We start from the raw sequence: 25,298 nt of genomic DNA on the forward strand, positions 1-25,298 counted from the left end.
AACATGTGTTGTAACCCAAGGCCCTGGTAACCACAACACTGCCGGCTGCTAGCTGCTACCTCCCAGGCTAAGAGGGGAGGAAACTGCTCTCCGCCTACCGCCTACCGCCTACCGCCTACAGTGGCACCCCATACTCTGCAGGGCCCGCCGTAGTTACCATATTATATCAGGCTGGGAGCTCAGTGAGGGCAGGGCCTGAGCTGGACCTGGGGGCTGCAGTCCTTCCAGACTGAAGTACCTTTTGGACCTGCACCAGTTCTATCTGGAACCGTTCCAGTAGATATTTGATGGCTCTAAGCTGGTGCTCTCTCTCGGGCCTCCACTGGAGCCCCAGCGTGACCATTTATAACACCGATCTGATCGATCTGATCGTGCACTCCCACTGCCCACAGGACAAAAAGGAAGCTGGGCTGTTAGGGCCTCTCCTGCCTGTCTGTACCTTCTTGCATTCGCCAGCCTTCCAGCCACACTGAGCCCCCACCCCCCGAAAACCTATGCAGCACCAGGCCTGAAAGATCTTCCCCTCTCTCTTTTTAAAAATTTTAATATATACTTAAAATATACACTGCATATATACTTTGTATATACTGCAAAATTATCACCACAATAAGGTTAGTTACAGCCATCACTTTCTTGACAAGAAGAACTCCTACTTCACCCGCACAGCCCAGCTCAAACATCACATCCTCAGCGAACCCTGCCCTATGCTGCTTTCTCTCAGATGGAATTTGTCACTCTTCCTGCTTCATAGTATTTTTCTTTACCCCTTGTCACATTACTTGTCTACCTGGAGCAGAGGTGATATTTACAGAAACCTTCTGTAAATTTTTGTTTAACTTGTATGATGGTTTGGGGAGGGGGGCTTGTATTACCTGGAGGACTTGTAAAATGCAGTTTTTACATTAAAAAAATAAAATAGGGATCCCTGGGTGGCGCAGCGGTTTAGTGCCTGCCTTTGGCCCAGGGCGCGATCCTGGAGACCCGGGATTGAGTCCCACGTCGGGCTCCCTGCATGGAGCCTGCTTCTCCCTCTGCCTGTGTCTCTGCCTCTGTGTGTGTGTGTGTGTGTGTGACTATCATAAATAAATAAAAATTTTTAAAAAATAATAAAATAAAATAAAAACAGATTTCTTAGTTTTTCTTGAACAATTGGAAAGCCAGGCCTGCCTGGGCCTTTATAGTCTTCCTACATCTATCAACTGCAATACACTCACTGGTGCTCCTTTTAGATGGCTATGTGGTCCCCAGTTTGCTCCCCACCCTGTCTCCTGCTGGGCCCCCTCCTCATTAATGTACCTACCCGACCCTGTAGACATTTGTTGTAAGTCTTGGACCTAGATCATTTCTCACATATGTTCTGGGCCACCCCATTTGCCAATATTTGACTTCTTTGTCCCCATTAACTATTTAGGCATCCCAGAAATTCCAATATGTTGGCAAAACATAAACAAATGAATAGAATCAGGTCAATAAAAACATAAATGTCTGGGATCCCTGGGTGGCGCAGCGGTTTGGCGCCTGCCTTTGGCCCAGGGCGCAATCCTGGAGACCCGGGATCGAATCCCACATCGGGCTCCCGGTGCATGGAGCCTGCTTCTCCCTCTGCCTGTGTCTCTGCCTCTCCCTTTCTCTCTCTGTGACTATCATAAAAAAAAAAAAAAAAAAAAAAAAAAAAACATAAATGTCACAAATTCCTTTGTCATATCATGTATTCCAATTTTTGACTTGGAAAGCACAGTACCCATTCTCACCATCCTCTGACTCTCATTCTGGTTACTTTCCTACAGGTAAGATGCTCCCATTGGAATGGAGCAAGGAGGGTGGCATCGGGACCAAGAGGACCAGGAGGCGGGGGATGGGGCAGTTATCTGTTGGGCAAGGGTGGCTTAGATTGAGAATCTATAGCAGTTGACATAGGTGGACAAGTACTCATTTTTCAAACCGAAGAATGAGGGGGGCTGTTAGAAACTGGGATCCCACCAAACACAGTAAATATGTTTGAAATGGAATGGAATTGAGAACATGATATCGGGTGGAAACATGCAGAAGGTACAAACTGTCCTCTGATAAGGGGTACCCAGGGGGCATGGAGGCAGGACAGGTCAATTACAGACTTAGGTGCAGCCAGACAAATGAATATCCATCTCTGATCTGGAAAGCTCCCCCTACCCCACCCTGACCCTGCCACAGCTGCTAATGTTGGAGTCCTGCTCATTCAATTGCATTTAAATCCACAAACTGTTCATCAGAGGACTCACTCTTAGTTCCTAGATGTGAGATGGTTCACAGCCTGGCTTAGAACCTATAGCACAGTCCCCTGTGTTTCACATGGAGGGTACAGGTAGGGGTGAGCAAGCCCCAGCCCAGCCAAGAATGTCTCAAACGTGGAAAATAGGGCTCATACATAGACTCGCTGAGCCCTGGACCTCACTCTCTACCTCATCTCTATACGTATTAAAAAACAATCGCTGTCAGACATGAAGAGGACATAAAGATCAAAGCTACTAAAACATAAGCACACATCCAAATTACCTGGAGGACTTGTAAAATGCAGATGCCTGGACCCCACACCCAGCGTTTCTGATTCAGCTGGTCTGGGGTGAGGCCCAAGAATTTCTAACAATTTCCCAAGAGATGGGGTTGCCACTGATCCCTGAACAACATTTGAGAACCACTGATGTGAAGAAATGTCCACTTCTGTTCATTACTTGTAGTTTCCAGACCTGAGAGCCCACCGAAAGAAGTGATGTGCAGTTTTCCTTGGAGAAATATATGGCAATACTCTGCATTACCGTTTAAGATCCTTGAGGACTTCCATCTGAACTTTATTGAACGGAGAAAACACTAACCAATCATTATGGACACGAATCAACTTTTGATAAAGAAAATGGTAAAGCGAATCTTACTCTCCTGCTCTCCCAAGGCAGCCCCACATCCCAAATTATGGGTCTCCTGGGAAAATAGGCAGGGAGGGCTTCTCGCTAATTAGCATTACTCAGGCTCCATTCTCCTTTCCAAAAACTTCACCATTAATTCAGTTCAACAAAATTCAATATTATTAATGTAGCAACTAGACTCTCTGGTGAGATGACCCACCACAACCACTGGAGCACTAAGACTCAAACTTCAGTGTGAAAACTTCTCAGACTTGATTCTCTAGTTCCTGATAGATAGGAGAAGAGGGAGGGCTCCAGAGGATTCTAAAGCACATGAGCCTGCCCATTCCTTGAGAAGTATACCAATAGAAGCCTAAGGACTCAGGGTGCCTGGTTGGCTCAGTCAGTAGAACACGCCACTCATGATCTCAGAGTCAAGCCCTGTCATGGGGCAGAGCTTACCTAACAATGAAAAGCCTAAAGACTCAACTATTTTAGGTTTTCTCACATTTTTTTCTCGTGTATATAATTTTAAGAGGAAGCTATCGAAACCAACATTTCCATCAAAGCTCTGGCAAACTTTTCCCAGCAGAGGCTCACTTCCTGCCTCAAGAATGGAAGTTGGGGTACACACAGTGTCTCCAAAAGAAAATATTCTAGTTAAGTTCAATATAGTAAACCTTCACTAACGATCTACGAATTGGTTAGAAATTGCATTCTGCTGCTAGAGACAGAATCTCAAAGTCAGTGGCTTAAACAAATTTGGTTTTTATTCTATTGTGTGAAAAAATTAGAAAGTAATGGATCAGGGCTGGTATGGGGGCTCCGTAAATTCATCAGGAATCCAGGCTCCTTTATCTTTTTGCTCAGGGTAATAACAAGGCTGCTGGAAGTCAGCCATCATGTCTGTATTCCAGGCAGGAAAAGGGGGGTGGGGTCGAGGAAAAGGGGAGCCCTCTTCCCAGCTGAGTCATTTCCCTATTAGAAATTTTCCTGGAGGGGAGCCTGGGTGGTTCAGTGGATTGAGCGTCCAACTCTTGATTTCAGCTCTGGTCGTGATCTCAGGATCGTGGGATCTGCCCTGTGTTGGCCTCTGCGCTGAGCATGCAGCCTGCTTGGGATTCTCTGTCTACCTCCCTCCTCCTTCTCTCTCCCCCCACCCCAAAAATGTTTTCCTGGAAGCCGCAACCGGTAATTTCCCTTTATCAGCCACCCCTAGACCCTAGATGCAAGGGAAGCCTGTTAGCCTGGAGAATATGATGATTCTATAACCAGGGAAGAGGGAAGAATGGATGTTGAGGAAGGCGACTGGAAGTCTCTGCCACAGTCTCCTGAGGACTACGAGGGTGAGGAGGGAGGAGATGGAGCTCTGTGACCCTTAGTCCATTAGGAAGGACACGCAGAGCACAGAAACAATATACCTCAGAGGAAATCTGTGTGTGTGCCAAGAGAGCTGTGGAACAGGTGCCACAAGGCTTTTGGGAGGAGAGGGCATTTGATCCGCTTCTTGATGTTGGGGAGAATTATATCCCACAGAGAAGGATGGCGCAGAAAGTCACTGTGGGCAGACAACATGTTTGGGGAACGACTGGGCTCATGACGTCAGAAGAATCTGAAAAGAAAAAGCTTTCAGGGATAGAAAGACATTCAGCAGCCACTTCGTTCAAAGGTCCTTACCCTGAGATGCAGGCACAGCCTTACTGCAGGGGCCTCGGGGGCCCTGAATTGCCTGAAATTCTACACCAAACTTTTAATATATGGGTATATTGTATTTCTCTTAGAAAAATGTTCAGGATAGTCCCCATATTGTTCTTTCCAGTCTTTCCCAAAAGAGCGCACCCTGTCCCGACTTTCGCCCCTTCCACACAACCTAGCCAGCAACTCTAATTCCTCATTCCTCAGCTGCCAACAGCCACACTCTACCCCCTGGACTCATGCTCTTCCTCCCTCTTATGATTGCTCCTCTCTGCTTCTCCTCTTCCTCTAGGTATGGGAAGATGGGTAGTGATCTCCCCACCACTGGAAGTATGAATATATGGACTGCACAAACACCTGGAAGGGAAATTCTTTTTTTTTTTTTTTTTAAGATTTTATTTATTGGGACACCTGGGTGGCTCAGCATTGAGCGTCTGCCTTTGGCCCAGAGTGTGATCCTGGAGTCCCGGGATCAAGTCCCCCATCGGACTCCCTGCATGGAGCCTGCTTCTCTTTCTGCCTGTGTCTCTGCCTCTCTCTGTGTCCCTCATGGATAAATAAATAAATAAATATATTTTTAAAGATTTTATTTATTTATCCATGAGGGACACACACACACAGAGGCAGAGACACAGGCAGAGAGAAAAGCAGGTGCCCTGTGGGGAGCCCCACGCGGGACTCCATCCCAGGACCCCATCCCAGGACCCCGAGATTATGCCCTGAGCCAAAAGGCAGATGCTCAACCACTGAGCCACCCAGGCATCCCTAGAAGGGAAATTCTTAAAGAAATTTGTCTTATTTGTAAGCAACAGAAACCAACCTGAGATTGTAGGATTCCTTTCAGCGTGAAAATTCTTTGGCATTGGTATTCTCCAGGAAGTCCTCCTACCCTATTCCTATTTACCACAATCTCTTATCTTGTTTTAATGCTAATACTTTTTATGTGGGGTGCACAACTTAACATTTGCTTTGTAACTTGTTTTGTATTGTTCCCCCTCTTTTTCTATGCATAGGTCTAATGTAAGAAAAAAAAAGCAGATAATAACTAATTCAGGACAAGAATCTGAGTCTGCTTCCCTTGTACTTTCACTATGTCTTGCCCAAAGGGTGACCAATCATCCCAGTGGACCTAGAACTGAGGAGACATGGGACTTTCAGAGCTAGAACTGCAGAAATCTGGAGCGAACCAGAATAGTCGTTCCCCAAATAGTCACCCTATTTGCCCAAGAAATGGTCACATTGTACTTGCTTATTAATTGCTAACTGTGGTAGACATTTCTGCTGCTCACCAGTATTCCTGGTTCTCCTCTCCTTCTGGGTACACATTGTACTTTCTCATCCCTTTGAAGTTGAGCATGACCATGTGACTTGCTTTGGCCAATAAAATATGAGCAGACAATGCGTGTCACTTCTGAGTGGGCACATTTAAGACCCTATGCTCTATTCTCTGTATATACTCTTCTGCCATGGCACAAGTTGAGGGGATAGTGTTGAGATGACTGCATCATAGGATGGTGTAGAATTCCATGTGCCACAGAGTCCCCTGCCTCCCCATACTGGACACGTAGTGGGAGCAAAACTCAGCTTCACTCATAAGTCACAGCATTTTTATATTTTCATTACCGCAGCAAAACCTGACCTAACCTGACTGATACATCACCCAACAGAAGTTTCAGTAGCCACTTAATCAAAGTCAAGTTACTGAAACAAAACAAAACAAAAAACTCTTTAGAGTTTTTTCGTAAGGAGGAGCTTTAAAGCATATAAGCAGAAAATCAGTTGTGTGAAAGTGGGAAATCTGAGCCCAGTCTCCCAGGAAGCACCAAGAAGCTGGAGGCAAGAGCTTGAGAACAAAGGTTCCAGGAATAGAATTTGCCTTCCTAGTTCCTACCCACCAGCCCAAGCAATTGATTTCAATTGTTGGCATTTAAATTTCAGATCAATTTTGGAAAGTGCAACTCTTCAGGGTTCACATGCAAAACTTTCCAAAAGGGGAAGCAACTTGTTCAGGATCAAACAGGGCACTCCTGGTTATGATCTCCCCACATTTTTTGGCCATTTTGCCTATTTTTTTTTCTTTTCTACCTAGTCTACAGTCATTGTCCCTTTCTTTGGGATTTCATATATTAACCCCTGTATTCACTTGATGGTGAAAAACTAGTCTCAGTCTCATGAATGGATTTAGAAACATATTTTATTAAAAACTTTTTCTGCTCATAATAGTGATTTTCTTATAACAATAGTCATAAGGATATACCCCTTTTTAAAAATCTCACCTATACAGAGGTAATCACTATTAATACTTTTTAAAAATAAGAATGGATTTGCTACTTTTTTAATAAAATAAATTCATCCTACTCGGTATTTTTACTGGTACCGTGACTTTCTATTTTTATAGATATATCATAATTTACTTAATCAAGCTCCTTTTTCTTGGATATTCAGGTTGTTTTGGATTTTGCCTGTTTGCTGGTTTGCTTATTTGTTTTTAAATCCTGAACACTGTTTCAATAAACATTGTAAATTTAAGGAGACACTCTTTCTTCATTGCCTGTTTAGCACATCCTACAGCAGGGGCTCTCAAACTTTAGCAGGGTCAGAGTCACCTGCAGGGCTTGGGAAACTATAGATTCCTGAACCCCATCCCCGGAGTCTAGGATCTGTAGGTCTGGGTGAGGCCTGATAATTTGTATGGCTAACAAAGCTGTCTGGTAGTGAGGTTGCTGCTGATTTGGGGACCACACTTTATGAACCACCGTCCTATATTATTCTTCCTTCCAAGAACCTTGTATCATCTGTATCTTTAGTTTCCTTTTTTAGAACCTGCTACAATTGGTCTTATACTCTGTGGAGGGGGAGGTTCCTTTGTGGTCTCTTACTCTTCCTCATTCATGACTGTAAGTCCCTCTCACATTAGCATACCTTCCCAAGTGTCTCCGGGCCTTGTATAATTTGCTAATAGATGCACAGATACACACGCACGCTGATTTTCAAAGTTCGGTGTGTTTTTTCTCTGCATTGCCACTCTCAGAAACCCCAGGTAGTAACAAAGTGGCAGTAAATAAAAATTCTCTTGCCCAGGCAGCGACAAGATCTGAAGATCTGTCCCTTATTCCCACCGCCTGTCTACTTCACAAGGTGGCTGTAATGGGTACCATCATCCGTCCAAGACGGACAGCGTATTACAGATGCTCGTGACCCGGAAAGAACGGCTGACCCAGAAGTGAAGAGGCATTACAATTAAACTAAGTATCATTATGTATTTGTAGGGAAGTGGTTCAAAGCTTAGGGTCACCAATTAGAACTAGAATTTATTTGGGCTCGGCTACTCCCTAGCTAGTGAGCTTCGGCAAATGATGTCTCTGAGCCTCCCTTCCCTAACCTGTAAAGTGGGAGGAATAATACCTTTGTTGCAAGGAGATTGGGGGGCTGGGGGGGGTAGTAATACGTGCAAAGTAGCCGGCACAGACACAGCTCTCAAGAAACGGTAGCTGTGTGTTTTCTAAGTAATTGTTTTAATTTTTTTTTTTTCTTCCTGACCTTTTCTCTGCCCAGGGCCCGGAAAAGCATCCGTGGTTCGTAGGGACCTTCTGTGCCCGGCCCGAGGTGGTTGCCTTTCGCAGAGTCGGGTCACCTGCCGGGGGCGGCGGCGCCGCGAACCCCCGAGGCCCTGCTCTTCGGGTATTTACGGCGCGCGGCCGCCCCAGCGCCGGCTCAAGTCTGCGCTTCCAGGTTCAGTTTCAGGGTCTCGCCGGCAGCCCCGGCGGGCGGGCGCGCGGGTCCTCGGGGCGGGGGGCGCCCGGAGCTGGGCGGCGGCGGCCGGAGCCCCGGAGGAGGATGGGCGGCGGGCACAGCCGGCTGAGCTGCTGCGGAGCCCCCAGAAAGGTAAAGGGCCGGGGCGGCGAAGTTTGCCCCGGGAGGGAGGGGGCGCGGAGCCGCTCCGCCGCGGGCCCGTGGGCGCCGCCCGCCCTGCGAGCCTCCCGGGGCGCCGGGCGGAGGACGGCGGGGCGGGCGCGGGGGAAGGCGGGCAGAGCCGGCCGGGCTGAGCCGCGCGGGGCAGCCGAGTGCACCCGCACGGCGCCTGGGCCCCGCGAGCGCCGCTGAGCCGGCCGCCCCGCCGCGGAATCGCCCGGGGCCGAGGCAGGTGCCGGGCTCCCTTGGGTCGGGGGCTGCTGGCTGGGCCGCCCCGGCCAGGTGACGCGACCTCTCTGGGCCTCGCGCGCCTCCCGCGTCCCGAGGCCGCGCCTCGCAGAGTGGCCCTCGGGGTCCCAGCAGCGGCCCCACCCGGGACCCGTGTGAAATGCAGACTCTCGGGCTTCGCCCCGGACCTGCTAAAACAGGACCCGCCTTCTAACGAGCTGTCCGGGTGATGACAACAGACACTGAAGTTGGAGAAGCGCGGGTCGCGAGCCTCTTGGGGGGCCCCCAGCCGGTGCACGTGGGCTGTGCTGGGGGTAGCTGGGAGGGGCCAAAGAGGGAGGAGATCTACCGCCTGCTGCTGCCCTGCGTTTCCTTCCTGTCCCTCCCCCCGAGGGGCCTCGGAGCTGGGTCAGGACCCAGGAGACTCTACTCGGGTTTCTGGCAGTGGGACCAGGTGCCCCTGGGTTCTGAGCAGCCCAGAAGGTCAGAGCCTGGAGCCGAAGGACGACTTCCTTCGGGGACCCGAGCCGCAGAGGGGAAAGGGAGGGCCCTCAAATTCTAAGCCTTCTTCCTACTACTGCCTGCTTTTCAGCCAGGTGGGAATAGGTGGTCCCATGAACTTGGTGAGCAGTTCCCTGGGGACCCTGAGAAGCCCCAAACTGCAACAAAATGTAGTTATTTTTCATAAAACTTGAATCTCTCTCTCTCTCTCTCTCCCGCTTTGCTGGGACCAAGGCAAACTTTCCATGCCGTGTGCCTCGTTCTGAGAGAGGAGTTTTCACCCCAAGTACAATACCTCCTCTGCTTTTCTTGCTCCTCCTTTATTCCTAGTTCAGAAAACCTCGTCAAGCTCTGGCTGGGAATCCCTCACGTCATCCCTTACTGCAGCAGGGAAACTGAGGCTTACCTACAGCAGTGGAAGCAGAGGGCTGGCAGATAGGGATTGTGGGCAGATAAAGCTGAGCCTGGCTTGAGACCCGAAACGGAGCTGGCGATAGGTGGACATCAGTCCTGGCTCCACTGTAGACGTGCTTGGTGAACTGGAGCAAGCCCTTATCACTCTCTGGGCCTCAGTTTCTCCCTCTAGGGGGAGAGGGAGGGAGATGAGCAGGAAGATTTCCAAGGGTCTGAGAGTCTGTACCTGTGTCAATGTCTCAGTCTGCAAAGTGGGCCAAGAGTGAATTCCATCTAGGCAGGGGCAGAAGGAGACCAGAAGAGGGGCCCTGTCCCAGGCCTGACCCTTCTAACAGCGGGCATGGGTTCCCTTGCCGCCTTGCCCTTCCAAGAGCCTTACCAGCTGTCCCTGTCTGTCCTTGTCACAGTCTGAACTGGATGACCCTCCCCTACCACCCCCAAACCATGAAGGGCAAGTAAAGCCTGCACAGACTATCTCAGTGGGAAGGGACCTTGGGTACCACCTGGGCTGATGCATGGATCAGAGGGTAAGGCCTGGAGAAGGGAAGTCTTGACCGAGGTCATAGAGTAGCTTAGAGTAGAACCCAGGCATCCAGTCCCCTAGCCCAGTGCTCTTTGTCTCTTCCCCTACTCTGTGCTTCCAGTGACTTCTTATGGATTCCAGAGCCCTTTGGCCCAAAAGCCTTCACTCTGTTGCCTTAGGCCAGTCTGGCACATCTTCCCTGCCCCAGCAATGCCAGGCCCCTGCCCCTGTGTGGCAGGATTTATAAGTCAGTTCACTTAAAGTTCATGCCTGTTTCCATCCCTCCAGGCTGTGCTCCTGCCCAGCTTCTCATCCAGGTGCCAAACCCCGGAAGGCCTGAGCTCCCAAGGCCATCCCCACCAGCTGTCATTCCCTCAGGGAGACCCAGGGCTCTAAGGATGGGATGTACAAAAATGAGCTCACACTACAGAGGGGTTAGGTCATGGTCACAATGACTCACGCTGAGTGGCAGTTTACAGAGTGCTTTCACATCCTGCGAGCCTTACAAAAGCCCAAGAAGTTAGGCTGAGCTGCCGAATCTTCGCCACTCTATGGGTGAGGACACGGAGGTTCGGAGGTTCGGGGAGAAGTGATGTGTCCAAAGTCGTAGAGCCAGTTGGTGGCAAAGCTATTCAGCGGAGCCTGGTTTTCTGCACCCCCGCTGGTGCTCATCACCTCCTATGGAGTAGGTGCTGCGTAAATATTTGAGTGAGCAGATGAAGGCCAGCCAATCAGGGTCGGGGTTAGCCCCGGGGCGCAACAGCACTACCTCACCCAGCCTTGAGAAATACAGGAAGATTCCTTGGATGTGGGGAGACGGAGGGGTGGGTGTGGATGCCTTGACTGAGCACTGAAGGTTTGGAGGCAGAGAGAAGAGCCCGAGCTGAGACTGAGCCAGAGAAAGTGCAGCATGATGGGCTCACTGTGGAAAGCAGGGGTGGCAAGCAGCAAGGAATGAGCCCAGAGCTTTCAGCGGGCACTGCCTTGGCTGGGGACAGAGGCTTGACCGTTGGGACCTCTCAGTCCTTCCAAGTTCAAAGATTAGAGGGTGTGCTGAGTTCTGTAGTCTACTGTGCCTGGTGGCCTTAGCCAAGACACCCCACCTGAGGCTGTCACTGCCTCATTGGGATGAGTTGAAATCCTGATGATGGCTGAGCAGGGATCCCTGGCAGGTGGATGCTGAGGAGCCATCTGCACTGTCTGGTCCTTCCTAAATCCATCTTGACTGATACCATGGGTGATATGGTCATGTCCCCAGGAAGACTTGGGAGGAGGATGGGCAGAGAGGGGAGAGGCCAGGGAAACATTTTCCACGAATTTGCCTGTAAGAGTGACATGGGAGTACAGAGGGGCCTTCCATCCCCAGTAGCTTCCGCCCCCCACCCCCCGGGCAGGGGTGGGGAAGGGCACCTAGTGCCTCATGGTCAAGCCCCTGTGTGTGTGCCTGGTATGATGTCTGAAATCCCTGGTCCCCAGGACTCTGACTCATGGCACCACAGTCCAGAGCAGAGTGGCAGAGAACCCACTCAGCACGGCTCCCACTACTGGGCCTTGGGCACCAGGTTCTCAATGGGTCTGTCGTGCAGGAGCCCTTCATGAGCACCTCCAGGTAGCAGGCCGGGTGAGAGAAAAGGGGGGGTGGGGAGGGATGCAGAAGTGAATGGCCTGGAAGAGCCCCGCGTGGGCGTACATAATTCTGAGACCAACCATGGCTGCTAAGGGCATGGGCTTCAGGGCAAGGTTCATGCATTCATTTACTCACCGGGCACAGCAGGCTCTGCCTAGGTGCTGCCGCAGTCCTGGCTCTATCGCACATTGGTTAAGTGACTGTGGAAAGGACTTGGCTCCTCCATGCCTCAGTTTCCTAATCTGTAAGATGGGTGTGAAATTAGCTCCTGGGTCATAGGGTTGTCTCAAGATTAGGAGAAAGAATGCATGCAGCGGAGCCCCTGAGACACACTGACTGGCAAGAATAGAGGTCATGTGGAGAATGTCATAAGGAGACTTTAAGGACATCACTGCCTAGATTGTACCCAAGGAAAGCAAACAGGGATGTAGGAAATAGGGGGACATTCATGTCCCTGGAAGATTTTTGGGGTTGGGGACATGAAGCCTGGAGCCTGGCCATTGAAGTGTTGCCAAGGAGACTTGGGGAGCAGCCTTGTTTTCTGTTTTTCCAGAAGGCAGAATTGTGGCCCATAGGGGAAGCTAAAGGAAGCCAGATTCCACCTGTTCTGAGGAAGAGGTAGCGAGTTCCCCATCTCTGGAGAAGTTCAAGCAGAGGTCAGGTGACATTTTGTCAAGAATAGAAGAGGAGATGCAAGCCTAGGACTAGTAAATATTTTAGGATTCCACTTAAGAAATCTAATTCCGATTATTATAATGTTTGAGGCAAAATTTCAGAACCTGGGGGAGCCTGGGTGGCTCAGTCGGTTAAGCGTCTGCCATCGGCTCTGGTCATGATCTCAGGGCCCTGGGATCGAGTCCCGCATCAGGCTCCCTGCTCAGTGGGGAGCCTGCTTCTCCCTCTGCCTTTCCTCTCCCACAGCTTGTACTCACTGTCTCTCTTGCCTTCACTCTCTCTCAAATAAATAAATAAAATCCTAAAAAAGAAAATTCAGAATTTGGAAAAATATAAAGAAGTTTAAAAAATCACCCTTAAGACATAGCCTCTGCATACACTTCAGTGTCCTTCTATTTTTCCTATATAAATAATATCCACGAGGGTGACTTTTTACACAATTGGCAATATATTTTAAATTGGTTATATTCTAGTTAATATTTTGCTGGGGCATTCTTGTTAAATAGTCCATGGAAACATGATTTTTAATGGCCACTTAATATTCTGTGGATGTTCCATGGCTTATTTAACCAGTTTGGACACTTGGTTGTTTACATTCCCCACTCCTACCCTCATTATTCATGAGCATCTTTGTGTTTTCATCCTAATGGGTGAGAGGGGTGGCTCTGAGCTCAGAGGGGAGAGGAGGGGCTGAGGGAAGGCCTCCCTAGAGAGCTGGCATCTTGGCTGGGTTTTGAGGGTTGGTGGGGTGGGGCTAGATAGTTGTGTTGGGGTAAGTGGAATATAGAAAAGTCCAGGCTCCTGACACTTTGTCAATAAACTGGGCAAACCTGACCTTTTAGCTTGGTTTGCCAAGGATGGGACAATTGAACGTGAGAGGAAGCTGACTTTCCTGGGCACTGAGCCCCTTGCCCCAGGCATCATGGAGATGTTGGTGTGTATGTTGCCCACCCCAGAAAATCATCCCAGCTAGAGCCAATACAGGCTTCCATGCATTGCATTCTGAAAAGCTTGTGAGGTTGAAAGCCAGATTTCTATTTTATAAAGAGACCTCTGTACTTGGGTAGAAAAATTTCTAATAATCCTTGCCTTAAAGACACAATCTTTGGCAACACATTTTCTGCACATGTACATGTTTTCAATTCTGTTCTTTTCCTTTGTAGTTGAATTCCCAGATGGCTAATGTAGGTCCCCCAAGGGCAGGGTATGTACCCAGTCACCTAAAGACATCCATCTTTGCCTCTGTTGGGTGCTGAGTTTGGGGCCCAGATTTCATGTCTTTTTTGTTGTAAACAAGGCAGAATACATGAAACCTCAGATTCATTGCCCAGAAGCGGGCTACCATGTAAGTCAAGCTGATGATGGTCCTGGGTTTGGGGGTGGGAGGGGGCACTGCCAACTAACCTCTCAGTGTTCATGGAGCAGCTAGTAAATCTGCCTGGAACAGGGATTCTAAGGGGTCTCAGTGTAACACTTGTGAGCATTCAGGTTCAAAAAAAAAAAAAAAAAAAGACTTGGAAAATGTAGGGATACCCCTCCAAATAAAAGGAAAAGCCTGATGATGGTTGGCCTGATTGGTTTCCACCTTTGTCCTCTCAGTATCCTCCACCCTCAGAGCACTGTGAGGCCTACTGGATGACCAGGGAGAGCTGGACCTGTAGGTGGGGGAGGAGGAGGTTCCAGGAGTCCAACGTGGGCAGAGAGTAGGAGCAAGAGGAAAATCCATCCATCTTTAGCATGTGGAGATCTAAATCTGTCCATTACCTGAAGACAAGTCATCCTGCTTCTCTTGCCAGGTGAATTTTAATCCCTAAAAATCGTTTATCTTGTCACTTTATTTTCAAACCTGAATCTTCCAGAACATCTAGGCCAAATGCCTTATAAGACATAAAACATCCATCCTACGTCCGTGCTTTCCTCCAGATAAGTGATGTACAACCTGACCTACTTCTGCTTCTCCCTCTCCCCCAGTGGTGGTGTTCTTTTACTGGGTGTGCAAGGAACCTTGTAGACCTCCTTGCCACTTCTCCACGGCTCCACACAACCCTACCAGCTGCCCAGTGATTAAGGAAATAGCCCTGACGTTAGGAAAGTTACTTGTACTGGAGTGAATAGTGCCCCCACCATACACAACTCATGAACACACAGAACCTATGAATGTGACCTTATTTGAAATAGGTTTTTTTGGAGATGGAATCCAGTTAAGATAATGTCCTACTGGAATAGGGTGGGCCTTCACTCAATGACTGTTTCCTCATAAGAACAGGAAAATGTAGACAGTGAGAAAGCCAGAGATAACAGAAGTAGAGACTGGAAGGATGTAGACACATGAGCTAGGAAGCACTAAGGATTGCTGGCAAGCCCCAGAATCCGGGAGAGAAGGAGAAAAGGGTCAAACCTTCTCCCCCAGGACCTCCAGAAAGAACCAACTCTCCTGACACCTTGATTTTGGATTTCTAGCCTCCTGAACTGTGAGAGAATACATTTTTGTCTTAAGGCTCCAACTTTGTGGTAGTTTGTTACAGCAGCCCTAGGGACTGTGGATATATCTTCAGGTTCATTACTCCCACCCCCACTGTCAACCTCCACCATCAGTCGAGGGAGGGCAGCAGGAACCCCAGGCCTCTGTTTGGACCCAGGGTTCTCCAGAAGAGAAGGGAGCATGGCAAACAAGGAGGTGGTTGGCCAAGGCCTGGGTGCTTTCGGCCAGCAGTCGTGGCATCCGTGGAGGAAAGCACTGCCCAGGGAGTCAGCGGTGGTCTGACTCCTGCCCCTTCCGCTAGCCTGCTGGGGATCTGAGCTAGGGGGTCCTCTCCCTGCCCCTTGACTTCTCCATCTGGATAATGACCTGCCTTCGCTGCTTTTAGGTTTCAAGAGTCGTATTTCTTCCTGTTGTTGATTTCTTTGCACATGAGTAAAACTTGAATGCATCATTGTTTAAAAAATTCTAAGAATTCAGGTAAGACTAAAGCTCCCCATCCTTGGCTACAATGATCTTAGTCCTTTCTCAAGATATGACAAGTGTCATCAGGTTGTGCTTTTCTGTATAATAGAAATAGTTCATTTTGCATTTTGGTATTTTACCAAATGTCTTTCCGACGTTGTATGTAAAATGTGCTTCATTTTTTAAACTTATGACCTTGCGTAGTATGAGGTACCTTAGGGTATCAAGCCAGTCCCCACGACAGGTATGAAGCTGGTTCCCAGTGTTTCCCTATTACACACGACTCTGCCCTGAGCACCCTGGAGGTACTGTTGTCCTCACTAATGGGTGTCTCTCTGCTAGCAGTGCAATTGCAGGGCTACAGGGTGTCTATATGTGCTGCATATAACCTGGGGGTGGGTGGCTACTGGGCTCCCTGTCACCCTCTGCTCCAGGCAATTACTGCCTCCCACAGGGGCTGCTCGAGGACAGAGGGTATACATGAAGGGCGCAGGACACCCACTCAGGTCTTCCTGAGCAAGGGTGCCTCTTTCTTGGCCTCTGGAGAAGCCCTCTTCGTGCAGGGGTTGACAGCTGAGTGTGTCAGATTGCCTGCCCTGCTCTGCCCGGAGCAAATGAGCGTGCCAGGACTGATACAGGATGAGGTGTCCGAATGACCTCACTCTGCCCCTTCTTCTACATCCAAAGTATGTCAAAACTAAGAAGGACTCTGATGTATCCCATCACCCAACTCCATACCATACAGAAGAGGAAACAGAAGCCCGGAGAGGGTAGGGTACATTCCCAAGGTCACACAGCAAGCAAGTGGCAAGCCAGGATTTTGACTCTAAACCCCGCTCCATCCCACCACCTCCCAACTCGGCTGCTTGCCATTGGGTTGGGGAGATGGGTGGATATCTGATATGTTGTCTGTGCCCTCAGCATGTCTCTTTCTCTGCCCCGGCCACCGACATCATTTTCTATCTCACCCCTTCAGGGTCTCAGGCTGACCCAAATGCCAGAAATGGTGCTGAGTGCTTTTGCCAGCTCCAGGCCCTGCCAGGTGCCCCAGAATTGGTAGACACCCTGGGAAGCTGCTAGGGGACAGGGAAGCATGGGCTCTGGGGAGAAAGAAAAGGAATATTGTGCACTGGGAAACATTTCTGTAGGCCTCAGCTCCTCCATCTGTGAGCGAGGCTGGGCTCTGTGCTCAAGGCCTTCCCCACTGTCTGCCATGGTCTGCGCAAGAGGGAAGTGGTTCTGTCCTCCTCTGAGGCCTCATTTGTCAGTCAATCAGATAGGAACACTAGAGACCACATCCAGCCCCGACTTGGGTGCTCTGGGGGCATCACAGGTGTTCAGAGAATAGGCAGTGCCCCCAGCACAGCCGAGGGGTCCAGGCTGGCCCTCCTGCCTTTGGGGTGGTTGTGTAGCCAAACCACTCTATCCCCAGGCAGGTGGTGGGCGGTGGTGACGTCACACTCTGTAGCATGAATGAGGCAAGCTACATCTTCGGTGTCCCTGACACTGTGAAAATGAAATCAAATTCAGGCATCACTTTGGCAAAACACTTCTGCCCATCTTAGAGATAGGGGAGAAAACCTGTGTTTATGGTGATCGTCCATCTGGGCCTCTGTGATTTGGGTGTGAGCACCAATATTTCTCAACAGCCCTGAACATTTAGGCCCTGCCTTTCCTCCCCTTTCTGGAAGGGGGGGGGGGCCTTTGGGCCTCCACCCCCACCTCCTTCCTGTCTCTACCCTCAGCCAATAGGCTCTGCCTTGGTTGTTAAGATTCTGAAACTACTGGTGAGGGGCCCCGCCCACGCTGAGCGCAGCCTCCGGAAAGGCAGCTCTGATACTGCAGAGGGCTGTGACCTGAGTCCCGTGAGACCCAGAATCATCTGTCCCCTAGACTTCATCTGCTGAGATCAATCTGGTGTATGCATATAGGAGAAGGAACGGCGTCCAGGCTCCGCCTTGAATCTGGATTCTCAGTAGCGTTCTGCTCCCTGGCCTTGTGGCCTCTGACAAGTATTGTCTGCCCCACCTCTGGGCCTCAGTTTCTCCATCTGGAAATAGGAGATGAAGAATGGAATAAACTGTCTCCAGGGGCCCTGCCAACCCTGCCTTCTGGGTCCCAGGAAGCATTCCTCAGCCAGAAAGGGTGTAATAGGACTCTGTGGCCCAGGGAAGCCAGGCGACAGGAAAGGAGCTGGGTAACTCTTAAGGGTCCTTTGATTATTAAATTCTCTAAGGGAGGCAAAAATAATGAGGATGTAAATGATACCACTCAGTCAGAATTATACAAAGCCCAAAGGCCCGTGGAAAGCATGGAGTGATGTCCCTAAAGCAAGGTGAGACCAAGTGTCTTCTGGAAAGGCTGAGCCATCCTCAAGGCTGCTCTTGGCTTCCATCCTAGCAGGAGCCCCAGCGGAAGGAATAGCTGGGCGGCTTCCATCTGAGCTGCTCCTGCCTTACTCACCCATGCCTGGTGCAGCTCACAATTTGAGGGAAATTGAGGATTCTACCCCCTAGGCTTTAGTACAGGACTATGGAAATTTACTCCAAAGTACTACAACCTGGATAATACTCAACAGAGCCCCCGAGACTGTGTTAATGCTGGTGGCTTTCCCACACCACCTGTACTCTGTGTTTACCTGAGGGCTTTACTTGCTGAACATCAAGGATACTTTATAGAATTATAGACTGTTGGAGTTCAAGGTCCTCTGTAATCACTCAGTCCCACCTGTGAAATGAAGTTTACCTCTTCTTGCATGCTCCTGGTGATGGGGAACTCACTGTCACCACTGCACCCCCAACCTCTAGTAAGGCAGCTTATCTCTGTCTGGGGCAGTTCTGAAATTCTTCTTCATGTTGAACTGAAACTTCTTGAAACTTCTAGTCCTTAGCCACAAGCCTGCCCTCTAAGGATGTGTGGACCACACACTAGCAGCTTCTACCTCGTGACAGTCCTGCAGAGATTTGAAGACAGCGGCCAGGTTTTCTTGCCTCTTCTTGACGCTGACCAACTGTTGTCAACAGTACCTCCTATAATTTGGTTTTGTGCCTCCTTCCACATCTTGTCAACTCCTTTTGGATGTATTCCAATTTGTCAATTTACTTTTCAAAATGCAAGCGTCTTCTACGGGTCTCACTGGACCCAATCTGAGCTCATCGGGCTTTTCCACAGCTCTGGCCACTGTCCTCCCACTCGACCCTGACTTTTTTTTTTTAAAGATTTTATTTATTTATGAGAGACACACACACAGAGAGAGGCAGAGACACAGGCAGAGGGAGAAGCAGGCTCCATGCAGGGAGCCCGATGTGGGACACGATCCCGGGGCCCCAGGATCACGCCCTGGGCCAAAGGCAGCGCTAAACCGCTGGGCCACCGGGGATACCCTCGACCCTGACTTTGTACCTGTATTTGGCAGCCACATCCTGCTGCAAATCGGGTTGGCTTCAGGTTGAACCCAAAGCAGGGCTCTGGTCTGCTTGACAACAAGGAGCTGGGCCCCAGAACTGTGTGTGTTACCAAGATAAAAGCACCCTATTTCCAGCCTTCATTGTGGAAGGGCTGCCCTGGAGTTTGGAAGAACTGTTCCAACCCTGACGCCTGGCAGATACAGAAACTGAGGACCAGAGCAGGCAAGGGACTTCCTGAAAGGCTCATAGGAAAGCTGGGACCCAGGTCTCCTGGTGTCTCCCCCGGTCAGGGGTTCTGCTTACACGTCCTGTGCTGCCAACTGCTCCCCTGGCTCTCTTCTTCCAGTTTCTATCAACTCAGGAAACCCTGCTATCTCTCTTCCAGAGCTCGATCCGGATGCCCCACCCCAGCCCTGGCCCTCCCCGGTCTGCTTTTGGAAGGGGAAATTCTTGTGTCCCCCTCCCAGCCCCTGTCCTGTCCCACTGCAGGCTGAACTCTGCTCTGTAGCCTCTGAGGAGGAAGCCGCTGGAGCCCCAACCTGGGGATTTTCCATGTAGTGGCTGCTTATCAATTCTTACTCAGCTCTGGGCTCTGTGTCCTTAGGCTTTTGTGAGCATCAGGACCTCCTGCATAGATTGGCAGATGGGAGCTTCCTGGCACACACATCACCCTTGGACTCTGTGGGTCCAGAACTGGGCCTGGGGGCTGTGTTAAGCAAGCTTTCCAGGTGGTTCTAATACGGGAGACCCATAGACCACATTCCTAGAAATTGTGTTCTGGGCATCATAACAGATGCTGGGACAAATCCAAAGTGAGTTTCAAAAATGATCCCTATCCTCAAAGAGCCCCCTTGGCCTAGCTGGAGAAACACAGGTAACCAGACAGGTGCTCATGCTGGTGTTCGGACAGGTACTGGAGCACAGAGCCACCAGGAACTAACTCAGCCCTGGGAAGAGACAAAGGAGAAATGTGACATGAGCTCAGCCTGGAAGCCTGAGGAACTGGAGGGTGCACCATGCTGGGATGGGCTTGAGCAGCTTGGGTCGGTCTTGAACACATGGATGCACCCATTGGGGCCAGGAATACCATAGGCTTGTTTGGTTTGGGCCTACCAAATCTGCCCACTATTTTTTAAAAAATGGTACTATTCCATGTTGGCAAGGTTGCACTGAAACTGGCCTTCTCATGTGCCAGTAGTGGGTGTGTTCATTGGTAGAACCTTTCTGGAAGGTAGAACCAGTAGTTTTGGATATGTAAAAAAAAAAATTGTATAAATCGGCAGGTGATTAGTGAAAGCATAATTTGGAAATTTAAAAATGTAAATAACTGAAGTACTCATGCAGATTATTAATCAAATGATTGAATTTGTTCACAAAGATATAATGTTTGAGTCGTGAAAATTAATATATTTACAGAATATTTAATGCCATGTAGTAAATGCTTATAATGTAGTTGAAAAAGTAAAACATATAAAGTATATATAATGTTCAAATAATGAATAGATATATCTATTATTACTACTCCTATAATTGGAGGAAGATGTTTATAAATATTCATTAAAGAAATAGGGAAGAAGAGGAGGATAGTAGCCTGAGGACAGAGAGTGATGAGTCTTGAACGTCATTGGAAGGAGTAATTCTGGGAGTGATTTTATCAGGATCTGGGGACTCAAGCCCCTGGTTATACATCCTGCCTGTGGTCTGGAAGCCGTTTGTGGAGAAGAGCTTTTCACCCTTCTGTGATTGTTATTTGGCAGGAGACAGTTTTTTATGAGCTTTATGATCTTACTTCAGGCCACCCTGAGGGAGATCTACCAAAGCACTGCTTTTCAAACAGAAAGTAATACACTCAGGCAATGTTTGAGCTCTTAGACTATGCCAGACATTATAGGTACATTATCCCATCTAATCCTTAAAACAATCTCATGAGGCAACCAAGGTTTAGAGAGGCCATGCCATCATACAGTGTTAGATTTAGGATTTGAATCCAGGTCTGGGTAATTCTAGAATCCCAGAGTTCTTTTTTTTTTTTTTTTTTTTAAGATTTTATTTATTTATTTATTTATTTATTTATTTATTTATTTATTTATTTATTTTAGAGATAGAGATTGGGGGCGGGTGGGAAGGGGCAGAGGGAGAGAAGCAGATTCCATGCTGAGCACAGAGCTGGACAGTGGGTCTCAATCCCACAACCCCAAGATCATGACCAAGAGCTTAACCGACTGAGCCATCCAGACATCCCTAAATCCCAGAGTTCTTAACACACCACTCCATCTCTAATGTGCTAAGACCTGGTTCTGATGTGGATTTTGCCATCAAGGCACAATGTGACCATGTCTTGCTTCCCTGGGTTTCCTCACTGTAATAACTCTGCCCATCAGCGCTATCGAGAGGGGCTGTGGGTAGAGGCCTAGAGTTGGAACACCGTGGGGATCCACTACTGTGTTCTTGACTCTATTTTGCAAAGGAGGGAGCAGGAGCCCAAAGAAGGGAAGAAATTTGCCCAGGTTTGTAGAAGAGCCAGGACTGGAATTCAGGAATTCTCAGTCCCATAAAAACATCCCCAGATGAGCATAACCAGTGGTGGCAACCAGGATGTGACAAGCACTTATCTCCCTTCTTCCTACAGGCCAGAGTAGAGAGGCTGGCTCCCATCACTTCCCTGATTCTTGCTCTGACAGCTCCCCTGGCTTGTGCCTGGGCCAGGCATCCCCTCTCGCCTGGGCAGGGAGAGCCCCGTCTTCACAGGGTGGAAGGAGAACTCAGTTGTCAGGCATCCGCAGCCACGGAGCGCCTGCCCCAGCCACTGACCTGGGTGGGGGTGATAGTGCCGTGTCATGTTCAACTGGCCAGGGGCTCACATCGTACCAGGCTCTGTGCTGGGTACTTTGGGGTCAGGAGTTGAAGGTTGTAGAAGCCTTCCCTTGACTTGACTTCCTTCTCCAGCCAGAAGTATGCTTTCTAGCAGCATTTCAATCATTCTTTAGTTCAGGAAATTGTTAATAATTTTGTGCAATAATTTACTTTTAAAAATCTGTTACCATAGTAAAAAGTAAAGTTTGTCTTTTACAGTGATAATTCGTAATGGAACATTTTCAAAGCCTTCCCATAGGCTGGCTTATTTATTTAAGTCTCTCTCTCTCTCTCTCTTTTTTTTTTTTTTTTTTTTTTTTTTTAGAGAGGGAGATGGGGGAGGGGAACAGGGTGGGGGAGAGAGGGAATCTTATGCAGGCTCCACACCCAGCATGGAGCCAGACAGCATGGAGCCTGGACACGAGCCTCATCTCAGCCCTGAGATCATGACCTGGGCTGAAATCAAGAGTCAGATGCTTAACTGACTGAGCCACACAGATGCCCCTTTTAAGTGTTTCTTAAAATGGGATCTAGAAATTTTTTTTTTGTTTTTTAAAAGCATCTTTAAAAAACATTTTTTTAGAGATTTTATTATTTATTCATAAGAGACAGAGAGAAAGGCAGAGACATAGGCAGAGGGAGCAGACTCCTCACAGGGAGCCCGATGCGGGACTCAATCCTGGAACCCCGGTATCATGCCCTGAGCTAAAGACAGACGCTCAACTGCTGAGCCATCCAGGCGTCCCAAAGCATCCTTTTTTAAAAGGTATAATTGACATATATTAGTTTATATATATATATATAATTGACATTATATTAGTTTCAGGTATACAACAATGATTAGATGTTTGCATATATTGTGAAGTAATCACCACAGTAAGTCTAGTTACTACCCGAAAACATTTTTAAAAGTGTACAGAATGGCTTAACTTTTTTTTTTTCTACCCCAGATTCTGGCCCAGTGGCCAGGGCCAGGCCTTGACCGACTTTCCACCAGCTGGGGTGAAGTGGGAAAAATTAAAGGTGTAGGTGTGTGTATAACGTTGAATAAGCATGTCAGTTCCCCTTTCCCAGAAGAAAAGTCTTGAGCTTTCCTTACTATATTTTGGAAGGTTATCATGTGCTCTATTTTATGAAATGATAGTGTTAGTCTGCAAATAATATTTTTCAGCATCCTTTCTCATCAACCCATATCAACTCTCCAATTAAAAGATACCATTTACGAAACTTGAAAATCTGGGAGCCACTGGCACTGCTCTGGAATACAGCCCTTTGGCATCTGTTCCCTCCTTTGATCAGATTCACCCAATACTGGCCAACATTGGTTAAAGCACCCAGAGGTATGGCTCAAATCCTTGACTCTGCCAATGATTCGCTAATCTACCTTGATTGAGTCCTGACTTCACTTAGCCTCAGCTGCCTCTTCTTTAAATTGGAGATATTCAGGGACCCCTGGGTGGCTCAGCGGTTAAGCATCTGCCTCTGACTCAGGGCGTGATCCTGCAGTCCTGGGATTGAGTCCCACATCGGGCCCCCTGCATGGAGCCTGCTTCTCTCTCTCTCTCTCTTTGTGTGTGTGTGTCTTTCATGAATAAATAAATAAAATATTTTAAAAAATAAATTGGTGATATTCATATTTCCCAGGATCATTCTGAAGATTTGCTAAGGTAGTATAGATAAGACATCATGATGCCCAGTACATCCTGAGTATGGTGTCTTATCCTCATCTGTCAAGTAAGTACCACTGCCTCTTTATAGTTGGAGAAGCACCCCCTCTAACAAAGAATAATCATGGTAAAACCATGGCTTGGACCTCTTCTCTTTTTAAAAAATTGATTTTTTTTAAAAAAGATTTTATGTATTTACTCATAAGAGACCCACAGAGAGAGGCAGAGACACAGGCAGAGGGAAAAGTAGGCTCCCTACAAGAAGCCCGGTGTGCAACCCTCTCCCTGGATCCTGGGATCATGCCCTGAGCCAAAGGTAGACACTCATCCACTGAGCCACTCAGGTGCCCCAAGAACTGATTTATTTATTTGAGAGAGAGCAGGGAGAGGAGCAGACAACCAGACTCTGCACTGAGCATCAGCCGGACATAGGGTTCAATCCCAGGACCCTGAGATCACGACATGAGCCAAAACCAAGAGTTGGAAACTTACCCTACTGAGCCACCCAAGCACCCCCCACCCCCATGGCTTGGACTTCTGATGCTTTGTCCCAAATATAGGGAACTTGGAAGGAAGCTGTGGTAAGCGTAGGTCCTCAGAGGAAAGGGTAATTGTCTCTGAATTCAAGATTGGAAAGTTTCAGCTCTAACTGGGGTGAGGATAATAGCAAAAGGTCTGAGTAAGTGCTGGGAGAAGGAAGAGGTGGGCAGGGAGGGCCTCCTGGTTGGTTCACAAACCACAAGAATCTAAGGAGAGGTCAATCAGCATCAAGCTCCCCACTGAAGGTTTCCCTGGTGATGATGAGAAATCCTGCTATGGGAACCCCTTCCCTACAGAGGGAGTGCTGCCTTCGGCTAGTGAGGGAGGCAGCCTAAGCAACTGGATCCAGGGCAAGGTCTGGCATAACTGGAAATCAGTCCTGTCTTGCCTTTGGAAGGATCCAGTATAGCATACATCCTCACATTGACTTCCTACCTTATTTATTCATGAGAGACACACAGAGACAGAGACATAGGCAGAGGCAGAAGCAGGCTCTCTAAGGGGAGCTTGATGTGGGACTCGATCCCAAAACCCTGGGATCATGACCTGAGCCACAGGCAGACGCTCAACCACTGAGCCACCCAGGTGCCCCTACCTTCACTTCATTGTTGTCTCATTTCTTCCAGAGGCGCCGAAAACCAGATCAGCCACCCAGACCAGAGCCACAGGAATTAGGTCCCCTCAATGGGGACACAGGTGAGTAGGCAGCCCTATAAATGCCCTCCTCTCCATCCATGAGGTTTCCTACTTTATAATCAACAGAAGTGATATAGCTATTTAATTATCTCATGAGACCTTAGGTAGGTTACATTAATAGGAGTATCATGTCTAAAATCAGGGAGGTGATAGTCCTGACCCGTTCCTGGCTATTAATGCCACACCCAGAGTGCTGAGTTTATTTCTGGAAAGTACATTTTTAGGGGAATCCAGAAAAATTGGAGGGAGTACAATGGAGACAGATCAGGCTGGTGAGGAATCTGGAAACCATGTCCTGTAAGGAGCAATTAAAGGAGCAGAGGATGTTCTACCTGGAAAGAAGATGTTGCAATAAAAGACAGCAGATCTCTCCAAGTGTCTGAAGTGCCCCTGTAGAGAAGAAAGATAAGCCTTGTTCAGTGTGACTCAGAGGTCAGCACAAGGGCCTCAAGGTGACAGAAACAGGCAGGTGGAATTCAGTTCAATCTCAAAGGATTTTTTTGTGTGATTGTTGGTTTAAAACCATCAGAGCTACCTACTAATGAAATGAGCTCTCCACCTCGAAAGTGTTCAGTTACAGACTGGAGACTGTCAGGGCCGTTGTAGACAGAGTTCAAGCACCAGATAAGCAACTGGACCAGAATTCAGAGGTTCTATCATCCGCCTGTGCACGAGAATTACCTGGAGGAGCTACAAACATATAGATTCTGGAGCCCCACCACAGACCAGCTAAACGGGAA

General features: G+C 48.6%; 1 protein-coding gene across 1 annotated transcript in view; it reads left to right on the plus strand.

The window, feature by feature from the left end:
* Window positions 1-8,304: 8,304 nt before the first annotated feature.
* CCDC69 (coiled-coil domain containing 69) overlaps window positions 8,305-25,298 on the plus strand; it is a 36,650-nt gene continuing 19,656 nt past the window's right edge. Inside the window, exons 1-2 of the mRNA XM_072824455.1 lie at window positions 8,305-8,456; window positions 24,489-24,558. Of these exons, the coding sequence (XP_072680556.1) occupies window positions 8,409-8,456; window positions 24,489-24,558 (118 nt within the window). The 5' untranslated portion in view covers window positions 8,305-8,408. The remainder of the gene's footprint in view (window positions 8,457-24,488; window positions 24,559-25,298) is intronic.

Source organism: Canis lupus, chromosome 4, assembly GCF_048164855.1.
Source record: "Canis lupus baileyi chromosome 4, mCanLup2.hap1, whole genome shotgun sequence".
NCBI lineage: Eukaryota > Metazoa > Chordata > Mammalia > Carnivora > Canidae > Canis > Canis lupus.